Raw genomic sequence first — 19,176 nt, forward strand, 5'->3', positions numbered from 1 at the left:
GCCAAACCTGGGCACTGCCTAGGGGCTCCAGGTGCATGAAGGCCCCATGATCAGGGCTAGAACAAGGAATGGGCCTGGGCTCTGTGTTGGGGGGGGGGGGGGGGTGCACAGGCGATTTGGCAGCTTGTGACGCTCTTCTTTGACAGGAGTAAATGCAATGTCACTCCTTTCAGGAGCAGCAGTGGCTGGCTAATGCTGGAGAGAGGATTCAGCCTTCTCCCTCCTGCAGGGGCAGGAAAAGAGCCTTCACTGAAGCTGAGAACTCACCTCAGTCTCAGTGGGAGAGAGAACACAGGAGCTACCTTCATTGCAGGTGGGAACAGCATTTGTGCTCCGTGAGTGCATGGGGGGGGGGGGGGGGGAGGGCACAACTCTGATCTTATATATGCAGACACTGAGGGGGCCACATGATTTATAGGGAGACCTGATGTATGGGAACATTGTGATGGGGACACATGATGTAAACAAACACTCTGATAGGGACACCTGATGCATGGGGGACACTGTGATGGGGACACCTGATGTATGCGAACACTCTGATAAAGACACCTGATGTATGGGGATGCTGTGATGTGGGACACCTGATGTATGGGAACACTGTGATGGGGATACCTGATGTAAGCAAACACTCGGATAGGGACACCTGATGCATGGGGGACACTGTGATGGGGACACCTGATGTATGCGGGCACTCTGATAGAGACACCTGATGTATGAGGATGCTGTGATCTGCAAAACCTGATGCATGGGGTGACTGTGATGGGGACACCTGAAGGATGGGGACACTGTGACCTGTTGTGTGGGGACACTATGATGGCGACACCTGATGTATGGGGGCGCTGTGATTGGGACACCTGATGTATGGGGGCGCTGTGATTGGGACACCTGATGTATGGGGGCGCTGTGATTGGGACACCTGATGTTTGGGGGCGCTGTGATGGGAACACTTGATGTAGGCTGGTAATGTTCCCAGTACATTATTTTGCCCGGGGGCCCATGATGCTATTAAGATGGCACTGACTGTCAGAAGTCACCTACAGTGGCTTTGTAATAAGTTGAAACACATATGAATATGTTGCTTGTTTTTCTAGTATCTTCAGTGACACGCAACCAAAAATCCTCAACATCTAGGAACCCTAGCTTGTTCTTCCCACCTTAAATCTATCTAGCCACAGCTGCCTATAATTGTTTTGTTATGTCTCTTGTACAATCATAATGTGAAGTGAAAAAATTCTGCTCTACATGAAACAATGGCACAATCCATTATATAACCAAAAAACAAAGTGAAAAAATAAAATAAAAAATATATATAATAGAAGAAAAAAATATTAGAAAAAAATATTAATATTGAAATAAAAATATAAATATATATATAAAAAAACAAAAACCACACAAAAAAATAAAAAATAACAAATATTTCTAAGTATGAATCAAACAAAAGTCATTCAAAAAATCAAGTTCAATCAACAAAGTGTTCATTCAGTGAACCCTCCTTTGGATAATGAAAAATATGTGCATCTGTCATCAATTCCCATGCAAAGACATCCTCCATCATATATCTGCTCACCTCACGCAGTGTGACCTCACATTATACAATGTTACGGTCTAACTGCACTTTTGGTCCCATATAGACTCAGAAGCTCAGCTTGCTGAATGAAGACTCCAAAGTAAGCTCCCTCCTGATAAGCATCTTTGTATGAGCCATATTCCTCATTAAAAAGAACTCAACATAGTGCTTTATCCTTTTAAACTTTTATTCATCAATTAAACAATGTAAAGCAAGGCATACAAGTTACGTGACTAGTGACGAAATGCGTCGGAAAGGAGTGTGCAGATGACATCACAATGTTGCCATTCATCAGGATAGTGGCTTGTAGTACTCTACAAACGGCTCCTGGAATGACATTACAGCAGGCAATAGCATTCATTTAGTGGGCCCGTGCTTTGCCTTGCATTACATTATGGATGGTGTCTGTTTTGAGCTTGTACAGGACTCTGCTGCTGAGATAATACTGCCATCTTGTGTTTAATCAGTACATCACTGGATCTTCATCATACCTGGTGCAAAATACACCTCCGGAACGTGAGTGTATTTCTTATGTTTAATTGATGAATAAAAGTTTATAAGGATAAAGCACTATGTTGAACTATGTTGAGTTCTTTTTAATGAGGAATATGACTGATACAAAGACACTTATCAGGAGGGAGCTTACTTTGGAGTCTTCATTCAGCAAGCTGATCTTCTGAGTCCATATGGGACCAAAAGTGCAGTTAGACCGTAACATTGTATAATGTGAGGTCACACTGCGTGAGGTGAGCAGATATATGGTGGAGGATGTCTTTGCATGGGAATTTATGACAGATGCACATATTTTTCGTTATCCAAAAGGAAGGTTCACTGAATGAACACTTTATTGATTGAACTTGATAATTTGAATGAGTTTTGTTTGATTCATACTTAGAAATATTTGTTATTTTTTGTGTGGTTTTTGTTTTATTTATATACATATATATATATATATATATATATATATATATATATTTCAATAGTAATATTTTTTCTTCTAATATATATATTTTATTTAATTTGTTCATTTTGTTTTTTTTGGTTATATAATGGATTGTGCCATTGTTTCATTGATTCATTTTTTGAATGACTTTTGTTTGATTCATACTTAGAAATATTTGTTATTTTTTGTGTGGTTTTTGTTTTATATATATATATATATATATATATATATATATATATATATCAATAGTAATATTTTTTCTTCTAATATACATTTTTTATTTAATTTGTTCATTTTGTTTTTTTGGTTATATAATGGATTGTGCTATTGTTTCATGTAGCGCAGCATTTTTTCACTTCACATTTTGATTGTTTAATTTGCCCCACTGAGACATGGGTTGTGTGCACTAGCGGCTACAGTATTTAATTGTAATTTTTTGTTTTCATTTCACCACAGTTAGCGCTTGAATTATTCAATTTATTTTAGATTTGTTATGTCTCTTGGTCCGGACCCTTAGGGGCTGTTAAATCTTTTTCCTCTTCTTCCTCTTTCCTACTATTCATCTCTATAATTACCTCTCTCTACCTCCTCCCCATCTCCTCTCCCTTCCCACACCGTCACCATGGGTTCCCACTGTTTACATTTTGGATCACATACAAGTAATGAAATGTGGTTCACCTCTCAGATGTACCAAAGTGTATACAATGTTCTTAACTATGGCTGGTTCATAGCTGCAGCTTGTCTTGGCTGTGAGGACTTTCCCAACACAAATGATGACAAGAGGGATGCAGAGGCTGGAATGTCCCTCCTCCCTCTGTATTCTTCTTGCCATTGCTTGTCCTGGGAAAGTGTTCACAGTTGAGACAAGCTGCAGATATAATTAGCCTTCTCCTTTAAAGCTGTTGTTGAGCTGGTCACTGCAGGAGGGAATAGTGGCAGATTGGACCTTATAATTAGGATTGGAAAGCACTTAGAAACATGCAACAAAATACTTAATGTACTTTGTCCAATAGGGAACAGAACTGTAAAAAAAAAATTAATAGTAAGTCTTCTTTAATAATATTATGTCTGTTCCGATACATTTCATTAAATTGTTCGCTCTGACAGCTCATATGACACCGAGCACAATATAGGACACTCCTACTTCATCCTAAGAGCTGAGTTTTTCTTTCTGATTCAAGCCTGCTTAGTTAAAGTAGAACTGCCGCTTAAACATTTTTTGTTTCGGATAGAGTGGGGAAGAGTTAGAAGTCATAGGGCAGTGTGCTACAGTGTAAGTGCATTGTGCTGCCTAGGTGCTTTGGGTACCATATTAAACCAAAATGGCCTTTGCATGTACAAGTCCTAGTGGATCCACTAGGAAGAGCTGTGCCTTTTACTTTAATTGACCCTTCATTGGGTGGATTTATGGCTCTATCATTTTGACAATGTCATCCATCACAAATATACATCAGGTATTCCTCACCTGCAGTGAACAACGATGGGTCCAGCGTGGGCAGGATTGAGTGATTTTACTTTTTTAAGAAATTTCAGCATGCCGATGGGTGTGAAAGGCACTCCGAAGTCAGGCCAACTGGTAAAATGCAACTGAGTCACCAGTCTGGGGGCCTTGCAGCCATCATGAACCTGTATTGTAAAGTGAGGAGCAAAGATTAGATTCAAGAAAGTGATGCTTGACCTACACACAGGGGAATTTGGAACATAATCACCTGAATAAAGTTTCTTAATCCACAGGAACTGGGGTATAAAGTACATCTAAACTTGGGTAAAAATTAATCATTTATCAGGGACCAATCACTGGTACAAGATTGCATTTTTTTTTTAAACTGAGTTTTAAAAACTTACTTTACATGCATATAATCTTGAGCGCCATGCACTGCTGAGATGTGCTATGGGCAATAGGAATGTTGTTAGGTCCTGGCATCCACAGCATGTGCTCCAGGTCTTCTACTAAAAGCTCCAGGTCTTCTACCAAGTGTTCCAAGTCTTCTACCAAGTGTCCAATGTCTTCTACCAAGTGTCCAAAGTCTTCTACCAAGTGTCCAAAGTCTTCTACCAAGTGTCCAAAGTCTTCTACCAAGTGTCCAAAGTCTTCTACCAAGTGTCCAAAGTCTTCTACCAAGTGTCCAAAGTCTTCTACCAAGTGTCCCAGTTCTTCTGCCAAGTGTCCCAGTTCTTCTGCCAAGTGTCCCAGTTCTTCTGCCAATTGTCCCAGTTCTTCTGCCAAGTGTCCCAGTTCTTCTGCCAAGTGTCCCACCTCTTCTGCCAAATGTTCCATCTCTTCTGCCAAGTGTCCCATCTCTTCTGCCAAGTGCCCCGGGTCTCCTACCAAGTGCCCTGCTTCTTCTACTAAGTGCCCTGGGTCTCCTACTAAGTGCCCCAGGTCTCCTACTAAATGCCCCAGGTCTCCTACTAAATGCCCCAGGTCTCCTACTAAATGCCCCAGGTCTTCTACGTCAGGGCTTAAAATTTCAAGTCCTGAGCTACCAGCCAGGTCTTAGAGATACTCGCCACCAACAAACACACACAAACAAAGACACCTGTACACACACACAGACATGTACATACACACATAAATATGTACACACATGCACAGAGACACATGTACACACACACACACATACATACAGACACATGTATACACACACAGGGACGTACAGACACACATGCACACAGATACATGTACATACACAGAAATACACAGACACATGTACATGTACATACACACAAACACACACACACAAGCAGACACATGTACAGATACACACATGTACAATTGTACATGCATACACGGACACACACAAACACATGTACACGTACACACACCCCCCCCCTCATAAAAAGTTGCAGTACTTTGTTGTTCACTCACAGATCCGAGTACTGCACTCCTTGCTTTGCTTTCACTGTGCTCAGCTATTGAGCGGTCTGACGGCTCCCAGTGCCAATGACAGATCCGGTCTGAGCTCCGAGCCTGCTCAGCAAGACAACCCTGGGGGGGACACTCGCTCCCACCATAATTTCCACTCGCCATTGGCGAGCAAGCGAGTGGAAATTTCAAGCCCTGTTCTACCTAGTGTTCCAGGTCTTCTACTAAATGCCCCAGGTCTTCTACTAAATCCCCGAGGTCTTCTTCTACTAAGTGACTTGCCTCTTCTACCAAGTATTTCATTTCTTCTACTACATGTCCCAGCAATGCCCCTTAGAGCCACAGATCACCTTTACTGTAATGGCTGTTCAATCTTTCTTGAACTTTATTTCACATCTTCACTAGTAACAGCATTTTCCTTTCACACATTTTTAGAATTTTGTAGGAAGATAATTTCTTGCATTAGAAAATCTGTCCTGTAGTAAAAATTATTGGGTTTCTATGTTTACCACTACTGCACACTGTGAGAAAAGGGCCAGAGCATTAAAGACTCAGCACTAAGAGAGATCAGTAGGATAAAGGAAAAGACAGGGAAGGTAGTAAAAAAAAAATGGAAAGGGATGAAGTAGGATACAAGATCTAAGTGCCCAGGGTGTCTTTTGGGACCCCAACAATACCCCTCATTACCAGTAGGTACTTTGCTCTTGTCATTCCCTCCATGTGCTATACATCATAATGACTAATGAGGCCAGCCAGGGAACCAAACTAAGTTTTAGTAAGAAACAAATAAGTTGCCAATGACTTACAGGCTGTATGCAGAACTTTCGTATCGTGTAGTCTACCAGGACAATAACATCCTCCACAGAGACTCTGATGTTACCATAAATCCAGCAGCCTTGGTCAGGCCAGTACGGGTAACATTTGTCCTGGAAAAAAAGATGAAAAATGATAGAGATGAGTAAAATCTTTCTAAATATAAGAAAACATTTCAAAAGTTTAGAAACGCTAAACACGTTGAGTTTTATTTCAATTTCAATGCAGCTAAGGAATACAGTGGTGTCACCAGTCTGCTGCTCATTGGACAATAAAGGAGCAGCAAGACACAGAAAATCCATGAACTCAGCTCATTCTGCTCTCTCCTCCTGTCAGCAGGCTCATGTGCATGTAGCAGAGCCTAATTGGCTTTTAGTGCTGCCCCTCCCTCTCCAGTTTGAGTACTGCTGTGCAGGAGATATCAGAAGGCCGATATAAAAACAGATTCAGGTACTTATTCTACTTCTATTTAAAATAAATGTTTTATTATTTTTAAAGGCATACAATAAACTGTGTCTTCATATCTGCCAGTTGTTTGGCTTTGATTTTTTAATGTCTCCTCATTTTTGTCCTCACTGTCTGCATAAAAATGACTTTATTTCCTCTTTAACCTTGACAAACACAGTGATAACAATCTACTTCAACAGCCATTAGTGTTATCTATATAATGAAGTAAATGCTTTGTAGTTCATGTATTAAAATTCAGAAACGGCCCATCACCATAAATCATGAGATGCGAACCTGATGACATCATCGCTAGCCTTTTCTCTACTCTCTAGGGAACCTTGAAGTGAACTGTACAACACAAGCATTAAGGAACACTATTCTACATTCTCCCAGCATTTCCGTATTGCAGCTGCACCCATCTCCCGAACGTTAATACCAACTTTGGGCTGAACTCTGCAGAAAGACTAAATATACACCAGCAAAAAGGAAGGTCACCTCTTTTCTTTCTTTCAGGTTGGTGAGCATGACTATGGTTGCCGACTTCTGTTCCCAGACCATCCTCCAAAAGTCGTTAACTGTATCTTGCTTGGGACCTGTGGGATCAACACCATTGGTTTTTATGTCAGATCCATCCATAAAGTATTGTTTCTTATTTAAATACGTCATTGATTTTTTTTCCCCCCAACAAAGCTGGAATGTTACTCAAGTTTCTCTAGTTGGGAATAAATATAGAATAAATTCAGTTTTACGCATTGAGCTCAACAGCTTTGCACCCAGAATGTGGATGACCAAAGAAATGTGGACAACCCTCTGAATTAATTCAGGTTTTTTCCAGTGAAGGTTACTGTTAATGTCACCACATACAAAGACGAATTGTGCTTCTCCAATCTTCAGATCCTTTGGAGGAGCACAAAGGTTTCCTTGAGACCATGGGGAAGGCTTTTTCTGTTCCAGCATGACTGGATCCTTGTGCACAGAGCAAATTTCATTAAGACTTAGTTTGATGAATTTGGTGAGAGGTGGCTCATGTCAGTGGCAGATTACATTCTGTGGAGGTCCCTAGGCAGTCAAAACCTTGGGGCCCCCCCTCACAGGTTTCTGGAGGTTTCATGTGCACATGTTCTAGTTGGATAACATTGAAATAAGTAGTGTGCATGTCGGCCGCTAAATGGAGATGACCACCACAACTGTACATTACACTACGTAAGTTACACCAGATATTTTTTACAAACTGACAGCTGAAAGAAGATGAGCTTTTAAGAGACAAATTGTAATGTGAATGTCCATGGTTTAGGTACTTTAGGTTGTTATTGAGTATATTGGATTAATAGTGTTTTCTCTAAAAATTCTTTAATGTAAAGCTTTCATTTGTTTGAATTTATTATTTTTTTCTATCTTTTGCAAACAATTTAGGAAATCTTCATTGTAATTTTCTTTCACGATCAAACCAATATTAATTTGATATGGGGGCCTTAAACAGCATGAGGTCCATAGGCTGCTGCCTACTCTGCCTATTTGGTAATCTGGCACTGCTCAAGTGGCTTGGTAGCATTAGGTGCATTCATTTTTTTTTTATTTCATAGGCTTTTATTTAGAATTAAACAAAAAAACACTTAAAAAAAAAACGCTTATAAAATATATAAATCATATAAATAACATTTTCCACATGAAAAGTGTTAATGGTATATTATTTATATATACAGTCAGGTCCATAAATATTGGGACATTGACACAATTCTAACATTTTTGGCTCTATACACCACCACAATGGATTTGAAATGAAACGAACAAGATGTGCTTTAACTGCAGACTGTCAGCTTTAATTTGAGGGTATTTACATCCAAATCAGGTGAACGGTGTAGGAATTACAACAGTTTGCATATGTGCCTCCCACTTGGTAAGGGACCAAAAGTAATGGGACAATTGGCTTCTCAGCTGTTCTATGGCCAGGTGTATGTTATTCCCTCATTATCCCAATTACAATGAGCAGATAAAAGGTCCAGAGTTCATTTGGAATCTGTTGTTGTCTGTCCTGCCTAGCTTTCTCATGCCAAACTACCCAGACCCTCCCACTCTCCCATTGCCACAACATAAAGGCTAATCATTCTGTAGTCCAAGACAAGGACTAGGAAGGTGCATTACTGTCCTTGAGACAACAAAGGAGGTGAGCACAGGACCGCTCTGAACTTCTGGCATGATCAACAGGTGTTCTGCCATAACTGCTAAAAAAAAAGTGTTAACGTGAGTTGGGATTTAATTTATTTGTCTTTCACTTAAAATTTAAGTTCAACTTCAGCAAGATGTTTCCCAAATCCCCCTATACAAAATTCCTTATCCTGTTAATAGTACATACCAACACTCCTCCTGTTATTGATTACACATGCAGCTGTTGGGGAATCTCTTGCTTAAAGTGGTTCTGAAGGCAGAAGGTTTTTTACCTTCATGCATTCTCTGCCTAAAGGTAAAAAAAAACTTCAGTATGCAGCTCCCCCACTCCCCAGCTCAACCAATACTTACCTGAGCCCCATCTTGATCCAGCGATGTGCACAAGAGCAGAAGCACTCTACGGTCTCTCTCTCCTCATTGGCTCAGTAAGCAAGCAGCTTATTATGGAGGCAGGAGGGAAGGGCCAGGAACACCGACGAGGGACCCAAGAAGAGTAGGATTGGGGCTGTTCTGTGCAAAACCATTGCAATGAGTAGGAAAGTAGTACAATTCAAAGTCTATTTAAAACCAACATGTCCATCTAAGGGCGTATCTAAGTGGACATCTGTGCGAAGGGCCACGTTTGCCCAAACAATTTGCTCTTGCTATCAATCCCATTCTTCATAATTATTGGGACGCAGCAGATGCAGGATGCAAGTGTATGATCCAATTGCACACGTTCCTGCGTTAAAAATGGCTGTGTGTATAAGTGGTGCTGCGGTGCTGCGGTGATCGTTGGCTGGAACCGAACAAAATCAGCAAGGAAAAAATGTCACCAGCACACCGAGGATCACCAATATGTGACCACACATGCCTGATGAAGGGGTCCTGCGAGACTCCGAAACGTTGCCTTGCTGTAACTATGTGATGGTTTATTAAAACCTTTGGACCCATATTGGTGGTCCTCGGTGTGCTGGTGACATTTTTTCCTTGCAGCAGATGCAGGGATACAGCCACTGGTCTCAATTTTTGGAGAAGATTTGTGTCCTAAGTAGATGACTTCTCCATGGTGGTTCCAGCCTGACCATCTAAGGCTCTGTCATCTGGGATGGTGCTCACTCAGTTATACGCCGACCCTGCTTCTGTACACTTATGAGTGCATATTGTTGTTTTTTATCTTTGGCTGCTATAACATAGCTTGCTAAACCATGAGGCTGGTCTGCACCCATCTTTTTCTGTTTTCTTTTTAGATGCTGGTCCCCCAAGACACTATAGAAAGAGGCAGCACAGCCATCAGTTCCTACTAGGTATTAGCTAATATTAGTCCTCACTGTTTAGCTAAGAGCACTACCTCCGGGATTGGTGATGCTATCACTGCTAGTAGAACAGGTTTTTCCATTGTAGGTTTATCATTGTGGTTTTATCATCATGTGGTTATTTATTATACAGTAAGCTCCATTTAGTGTGACATATCTAATGTTTGTTTATATATACTTGTTGCCATTTGGTTACTTTGTGGGCCATTCTTCTTCTCTTCACGCCCTTGGTGGTTATTTAGGCACCCTACAGGTCCTATTCTTCATTGTTTCCAGTTTTCAGGGTCATTCAGTGCGCCTTGGGTAGTTTTTTCTTTTTTCCTCTTTTAATTCAGGAACCTTAGATATGCCCATGAGAACAAGTCCTAAGACTACCCTGTCCACAGGGTGACAACACTGCTGCGTGATTTCACTTTACAGCGAACAGCGAGTTATCACCTTATTCGTCCAGTAGAAAAATAACGGATCTACTGGCAGGATCAAAAGGTATTAAAACTAAGTAACAGGTGGGACTCGGGAAAACCAAAACTTCTGTGTTAATGCTGGAGACAATTGCATCTTCTAAATGTCATTTTGCTTTTATCTAGAGCTCTACTTAAAATACAAAAATTGCTATGACAGTTATGTTTGTTATGACGCTATACACTCATTGGCCACTTTATTAGGTACACCTTGCTAGTACCGGGTTGGACCCCCTTTTGCCTTCAGAACTGGCTTAATTCTTCATAGCATAGATTCAACAAGGTGTTGGAGACTTTGGTCCATATAGACTTGACTTACTGTTGCCTTTCTATCTTTCATCTTGAACCAGTCTGCCCATTCTCCTCTGACATCAACATGGAATTTTTGTCCACACAACTGCCGCTCACTAGCGATTTTTTTGTTTTCGGACTATTCTCTGTAAACCCTAGAGATGGTTGTCCATGAGAATCCCAGTAGATCAGCATTTTTCGAAATACTCAGACCAGCCCGTCTGGCACCAACAACCATGCCACATTCAAAGTCACTTAAATCCTCTTTCTTCCCCATTCTGATGCTCGGTTTGAACTTCAGCAAGTCGTCTTCACCACGTCTAGATGCCTAAATGCATTGAGTTGCTGCCATGTGATTGGCTGATTAGCAATTTGTGTTACCAAGCAATTGAACAGGTGTACCTAATAAAGTGGCCAGTGAATATATAATAAAACTGGATTTACATTTTAAAGTGGAACTTTAGTCAGAAAAGTCCTCTGAGGTCACTTCAGGCTGGCCCATTTTGCAGGTATAGCTATGTAAAACATAAAAAATAAGTGTCTACACTGTTTAACCACTAGCCTACAGGGCAGTTATACTCCCTTCCTGCCCGGGCCACTTTCCAGCTTTCAGCGCTGTCACACTTTGAATGACAATTGCGCGGTCATGCAACACTGTACCCATATGAAATTTTTATCATTTTTTTGAGACAGATAGAGCTTTCTTTTGGTGGTATTTACTCACCTCTGGGATTTTTATTTTTTCTTAAACAAACCAAAAACCACTGAAAATTTTGAAATAAAAAAAATTTTTTCTTAGTTTTTGTTATACAATTTTGTAAATAAGTGATTTTTCTCCTTCACTGATGTGCGCTAATGAGGCTGCAGTGATGGGCACTGATAGGCTGCACTGATGGACACTGATAGGTGGCACTGATGGGCACTGATGAGGAGGCACTGGTAGGTTGCACTGATGGGCATCGACAGGCATCACTGATGGGCACTGAAAGGCAGCACTGATACCTGACACTGATATATGGCACTGATAGGTGGCACTGACAGGTGACACTGACTGGCACTGTTAGGCGGCACTGACTGGCACTGTTAGGCGGCACTGACTGGCACTGTCAGGCGGCACTGACTGGCACTGATAGGCGATACTGACTGGCACTGATAGGTGGCACTGATTGGCAGCAATGATAGGTGGCACTGACTGGCACTGATGGGTGACATTGAAAGGCAGCTCAGATGGGCACTGATATGTGGCACTGATGGGCACTGGCACGTGGCACTGATGGGCACTGACAGGTGGCACTTCTGGGGCCACACTGATCATCAGGGCACACTGATCATCAGTGCCCTGATGATCAGTGTACATGTCCCCTCCACGGAAAGCCGATTACTGGCTCTCCTCTCCTCTCGAGCTGTCAGCGTGACAGCTCGAGAGGAGAGAAATGCCGATAACCGGCATTTCCATGTTTACATGTGATCACCTGTGATTGGACACAGCTGATCACATGACCGAGCCGACATCTTCGGCTCTTTCCGTGATCCGCTGTGTCCGAAGGACACAGTGCACTGGCGATCGCTGTGCTGCGCGCTCCCTGAGCTGCGCATGCGCAGTGAGAATGGTAGAACGTCATATGACGTCCTATCAGAACGAGAGAACCACCTTGCGCCTGTCATTGTACTATAGGGCGGGCGGAAGGTGGTTAAAATCCAGTAATACACTGTCTCACTCTGCTCTTTATTTTTAGGCACTGTGTTGAATTTGTAGAGGCCAATTTGCTGACAGCCTAAATATTTACTGCTGCTCAGGGGGTCTGGACTTCAGCAAAATAGCAGCCTCTGGCAAGAAGAAACAGGGACAATTCTGGAGGCAATTTACAGCACACACTAATTTTGGTAGCAAATTGTTATGGGTAAAGTTCTACTTTAAACGTTACAAAAAACAAGCTTCAAAAAGAGTGCTAGCTGGGGGTCGCTGCTCTCCATATGATAAATGATTGCTGTACCAAAGTCATAGTGGGCTGAACGGCGGAATTTTTATATTTCCTGAGCTCCACCTAAAACTAAAAATAAAGCCTTCTACTTTCTACAGATCTAACTTGACTCCCAGGCCTCTTAATGAACAGAAACTTGTGAATGAGGCTGGAATGTCACACATTTCACTTCTTAGGAAGTCTATAGGGCGGGAAAAAAAAAACAATATATTGGCCGTCTCTTCCTGTTTCAGTACAATCACATCACATGAATGTTTCCAGTAATACAGTACGAATGGCTTTACAGCGCCGAGGCAATCCTCATCAGTGGCGCTATCTTTGGATCATTATCTTCTCGGCCTGTTTCCTAGCTCTGGCAGAAATAGACTCCTACATGAGACATTTGGTGTTGTAACTTCTCTATCAAGATATAGTGAGACATCTATATGTTTAGTAGTCCGTTTTTGTTATATCTACACCAATATACTGTTTTGTTTGTCAATGTTTCCACTTAAAGTGACATTAAAGTGCTATTACATCCAAAATCAAAAATGTAACATAATGCAGCTTACCAGTTATTTGATGATGTGGCTGCATTTGTTTTCTTTTTTGTAGGCTTTTTCCCTCTGTTTTCACCTGGTGATCAGGCCAGTAACACACCTTCTGTATTAGAGTATCTCCACTCTGGATTAAGGAGCACAGGGGGCACCTTTGGAATGCAGCAATGTCAGTCTGGGGGGTGGGGAGTGTTAAACCAGCCATAGATTGATCACATCTTGGCCAGTTCAACAGATATCAACAAAGATTTGATCCATCTATGGGCAGGTTGGTTGTACTAAAGTTGATCCGTCGTTTGACTTCAGTACAACCAGCCTTTCGGATTTTTTTTGCATGCCATTTCTGCCGGCGGTAAGAGCCACCAGCAGTAATTGTTGTGTTCTGGCAGCAGGGAAGGTTCCCCACTGGCAGAACACAATAGTGCTGCAGGAGGGATTCCCCAATTAACAATGACTGTGTAGATGGAGGAATTAAACAATATCCTTTCCTGCAACCCATGGTTACAGGAAAGAAAACTGAATCATATATGGCTTGCTTTGGATGTACTAACAGATTAGACACACTAACAAATTAAAGCCAAACTGCAGCTCACACTTTATAATCAGTTACAGCAAACCATTTTTTTCCTTTTGGGATAAAGGTTTTACATAAATAAATAAAAGCTGATCACTGTAAGCAGTCCTGCCAGTGGTAAATGGTTTGTCTCATCTCTGTAATCTGATATTTCTGCAAGAGAGCTTGTTCTTTTGAAAATTAAAACAGCCTTACTGGCTGGATCACCAGATGAAAAGAAAAGAAAGAAAGCCTAAAAAAGAAAACAAATGCAGCCATCACATCTAAGAATTGGTAAAGTGCAATCTAATAAATGTTTGCTTTTGTGTTTAATACTGCTTTAAAGCTATTTATATATGAGATGCCTATAGTAGGATTTGCACACTCTTGTTGTTTTTAAACATTTCTTCGTTCTTCTTGCTCTGCTGTCTTCAGGTATGTGGGTGCCTCTGTATCTACTGGGGTCTACGGAGTCTTGCCGGAGTCCCCAATTCATGCTCACTGGTTAGAACTACAGCCTTATGTGTAGCTCTTTCCAACACCACACACACCAGTTTATTTCTTTAGAAAGCAGCCACAACGTGAGTAGAAACATCTGTCCACTGCCAGCATGCTGCAGAGTAGGATCTTTCTTCTCTACGTAGAATTAGTGGCCTGTCTACAGAGAAATTACTCCCCCCAGCAGACTCAGATTGCAACCAGCAAATCTCATGCTCCCTGTTGATGAGTTGGGAGCTCTAGCTCACCATGAGGTGTATCAGACCTCTGCAGAGAGACCACTGCTTCCACACAGAAAGCAAGGGTCCTTCTCTGCAGCATTCTGGCAGCAGACAGGCTTTTCTACTGTAGCTGCTTTCTAACTGTAATGCTTTGAACAGCTTTTGTTTTGATGTACCTGGAATGTATGTTGAATGATTTAAAGTGAAATTTCAGTTTGGATTTAAAGTGAACCTGTGGCTCTGCTCAACACATTTCCTGACATATTTGTAAAGTGCTGAGCAAACTGTTAGTGCTATATAAATCCTGTATAATAATATACAACCAAATCTTCTATTTCTCCTATCAGTTCATCCCCCACAGTTATTACCTTTTGTACCACCAGCCCCTCGCTTTTAGATTGTAAGCTCCAAGGAGCAGGGACCTCCTAACCCTCTTGTATTGAACTGTATTGTTGCTGTATTGTCTCCCTTTATATTGTAAAGCGCTGAGCAAACTGTTGGTGCTATATAAATCCTGTATAATAATAATACAACAGAATCTTCTAGTTCTTCTATCAGTTCATCCCCTGCAATTATTACCTTTTGTACCACCAGCCCTTCCCTACTAGCCCTCTTGTATTGAACTGTATTGTTGCTGTATTGTCTCCCTTTATATTGTAAAGCACTGAGCAAACTGTTGGCGCTATATAAATCTTGTATACTAATAATACAGCCAAATCTTCTATTTCTCCTATCAGTTCATCCCCCGCAGTTATTACCTTTTGTATCACCAGCCCCTCCATCTTAGATTGTAAGCTCCAAGGAGCAGGGCCCTCCTAACCCTCTTCTATTGAACTGTATTGTTGCTGTATTGTCTCCCGTTATATTGTAAAGTGCTGAGCAAACTGTTGGCGCTATATAAATCCTGTATAATGATAATACAACTGAATCTTCTATTTCTCCTATCAGTTCATCCCCTGCAATTATTACCTTTTGTACCACCAGCCCTTCCCTACTAGCCCTCTTGTATTGAACTGTATTGTTGCTGTATTGTCTTCCTTTATATTGTAAAGCGCTGAGCAAACTGCAGTTTGGATTTAAAGTGAACCTGTGGCTCTGCTCAACACATTTCCTGACATATTTGTAAAGTGCTGAGCAAACTGTAGGCGCTATATAAATCCTGTATAATAATAATACAACTGAATCTTCTATTTCACCTATCAGTTCGTCCCCCGCAATTATTACCTTTTGTACCACCAGCCCCTCGCTCTTAGATTGTAAGCTCCAACGAGCAGGGCCCTCCTAACCCTCTTCTATTGAACTGTATTGTTGCTGTATTGTCTCCCTTTATATTGTAAAGTGCTGAGAAAACTGTTGGCGCTATATCTATATCTATCCATTCAGTCGTATCCGAGCCTTGGCGATTGCATGGACCGTCACTTGTAAGCGACTTTTTCCATGAATTCTCTTAGCAATTATTTTACAGGGTAGGTTGCCAGGTCTTTCGTTGCGCGTACAGTTGTGGCCAAAATTATTCAACCCCCACTGAAATTGAGTGTTTTGGCCAGTTTGACATTGCTTTTGATCATTCAGTCATCTTGCTTACATTTACATTAAAGAGGCACTTGTAGGTCAGACAAATATAACATAACAGTTATAATGAAATAACCACAAATGTCTTTTCTGTGCTCACAGCATTATCAGTTTTATTCAACCCCCAAGTGACATTCAATCTTAGTACTTAGTACAGCATCCTTTTACAGTTATAACAGCTTTTAAACGTGAAGCATAGCTTGACACAAGTGTCTTGCAGCGATCTACGGGTATCTTCGCCCATTCTTCATGGGCAAAGGCCTCCAGTTCAGTCACATTCTTAGGCTTGCGCACTGCAACTGCTTTCTTTAAGTCCCACCAGAGGTTCTCAATCGGATTTAAGTCTGGTGACTGCGATGGCCACTCCAAAATGTTCCAGCCTTTCCTCTGCAACCATGCTCTAGTGGACTTGGAGGTATGCTTGGGATCATTGTCCTGTTGAAAGGTCCAACGTCTCCCAAGCCTCAGGTGTGTGACGGACTGCATCACGTTTCCATCCAATATCTCCTGGTACTGAAGAGAATTCATGGTACCTTGCACACGCTGAAGCTTCCCTGTACCTGCAGAAGCAAAACAGCCCCAAAGCATGATTGACCCTCCACCATGCTTCACAGTAGGCAAGGTGTTCTTTTCATCATAGGCCTTGTTCTTCCTCCTCCAAACATAGCGTTGATCCATGGGCCCAAACAGTTCTAATTTTGTTTCATCAGTCCACAGAACACTATCCCACAACTTTTGTGGTTTGTCCACATGGCTTTTGGCATACTGCAGTCGACTCTTCTTATTCTTTGGAGACAGCAAGGGGGTACGCCTGGGAGTTCTGGCACGGAGGCCTTCATTACGCAGTGTGCGTCTTATTGTCTGGGCTGAAACTTCTGTACCCACATCTGACAAATCTTTTCTCAGTTCCTCAGCAGTCACACGGGGACTTCTCTCCACTCTACGCTTCAGGTAGCGCACAGCAGTCGAAGTCAGCATCTTCTTTCTGCCACGACCAGGTAGCGTTTCAACAGTGCCCTTTGCCTTGAATTTGCGAATGATGCTTCCTAAGGTGTCTCTTGGTATGTTTAACATCTTTGCAATCTTCTTATAGCCATTGCCCTTCCTGTGAAGAGAAATCACCTCTTCTCTTGTCTTCCTGGACCATTCTCTTGCCTTCACCATGTTTGTAACCACACCAGTAAATGTCTAGAAGGAGCTGAGTATCACAGTCATTTTAAAGCTGCCTAATTGGTGCTTATTATGCTTGATTGCTGCTCGGTGACATCCACAGGTGTTTTCAATACCTGATGGAAAGCACCTGTATGAACCTCTGTTCTTCAGAGTGGTAGTCTTTAAGGGGTTGAATAATTGTGGCAATGAAGAAACCACATAAGAACCATTTACTACTGTATTACATAAACAATTGATGTCATTTTAGTTGCATTTGGGTAGTTACAACGTCCTTGTAGGATTTGATTCTGAATACAATTCCAAATGTACACTATAGTCCCTAAACCCCTTTACAGCATTGGGGGTTGAATAATTTTGGCCACAACTGTATATAAATTCTGTATAATATTAATAATATATACTTCTGCTTGAGGGAGAATTTTGTAAATCTGTTGATCACATACAATAGTAATGGAACAGTATAGAAGTAAAAATATGGAAGTCATGTGAATGTTACAATTAAGGGTGAGCTTGCGATTGGTCCGAACCCACAAGTTACTCCCATTTTTGGGCCAATGAGCTGCAGGTGGGAGATTCCCCACCCTGCAGCTGTGCGTATACTAAGAGCACACATGACTGTGCCATCATTGATCTAATATGGCCACGTTGCTATAGTAGGTCAATGACATTTTAATAGCGCTCTATTCCTCAAAGCACATTCGTGAAGCATATTGCTGTGCTTCACTCTGCTTTTTTTTTTGGCAGCAGTATGGCCGGGGTAAGGTCATAGCACTTCATTTTACATTGGACCCCTAATGCCATACGTGTAAAATATGAACTCTTAGATTGCCTAGACAAGGTTTTCACTGAGCACCCATCCTGGGACTGCACAGAGAACACCTTCTCGCAAGCTCGCAGCACTTACTTACCTTGAGCCGCTATGAATTTGTTTTTCTCTTTATAGCCCTGAAATGACAAAACAAAGAAGAGAAGATGTAATATGCATCATCTGTGCAGAGAAGTGAGAAGAGAACATGCAGGGAACAGATGGAGGACTCGGCTCTTACATCAATGTATGAAGTGTTAATGTAGTCTGAACATGCGCATCCTTCAATCGGCGTCAACACGACTCTGGAGTGGTCATCTGAGAACAAAGAGCAGAGAGAGGTAGTTAAAGCGTTTCCAGGGGATTTCTTTGATACTTTCCAACAGTCAGAAAATGCAATGGGAGACATTATGGGGTTTATTTACTAAAGCTGGAGAGTGCAAAATCAGACTCACTTCTGCATAGAAACCAATCAGCTTCCAGGTTTCATTGCCAAAGCTTCATTGAACAAGCTGAGGTTAGAAGCTGATTGGTTTCTATGCAGAAGGGAGTCTGATTTTGGACTCTCCAGCTTTAGTAAATAAACCCCTTTAGGTCTACTGAAACCTATAGGGTAAACATGGGTCAACGTGCATTTACTGGTTAGTTACTGATATAAATGGCGTAGGACATTGAGGTGTGCTCACCATAGGTTCATTTTCTGATCCATTAACACAAGCTATAGAGGCAACGTATGTCAACCCATGACAACCCATCTGCTTAAAGCTGAATTCCAGGAATTCAGCTGCTTTGTAATAGTTGCAGGCATACCATGAGGTAAGTCTAACAAGGTGCCTGTCCCCTTGTAGACTTATCTCTATTGTTCACATCTGACAGGTTTATTGTGCTCCAGGAAGATAACTTTCAGGGCTCTACTGCTTTTCACTGTCCGTCTCAGTTCCTTCAAGTCGCTGGAACTGTTATGCCCGCTCCTCCCCTCCTTCTGTC

At 41.7% G+C, this 19,176-nt stretch overlaps 1 protein-coding gene across 1 annotated transcript in view; it reads right to left on the minus strand.

Moving 5' to 3' along the window:
- The window catches only part of PTPRE (protein tyrosine phosphatase receptor type E), a 301,972-nt gene that overhangs the window by 54,077 nt on the left and 228,719 nt on the right, over positions 1–19,176 (minus strand). The window contains exons 7-11 of the mRNA XM_089669546.1: positions 18,431–18,507; positions 18,293–18,329; positions 7,132–7,229; positions 6,183–6,302; positions 3,976–4,136 (exon numbers count right to left, since the gene is read on the minus strand). Of these exons, the coding sequence (XP_089525672.1) occupies positions 3,976–4,136; positions 6,183–6,302; positions 7,132–7,229; positions 18,293–18,329; positions 18,431–18,507 (493 nt within the window). The remainder of the gene's footprint in view (positions 1–3,975; positions 4,137–6,182; positions 6,303–7,131; positions 7,230–18,292; positions 18,330–18,430; positions 18,508–19,176) is intronic.

Source organism: Staurois parvus, unplaced genomic scaffold (assembly GCF_062004578.1).
Source record: "Staurois parvus isolate SC_StPar_1 unplaced genomic scaffold, SC_StPar_1.0 ptg000009l, whole genome shotgun sequence".
Classification (NCBI taxonomy): Eukaryota; Metazoa; Chordata; class Amphibia; order Anura; family Ranidae; genus Staurois; species Staurois parvus.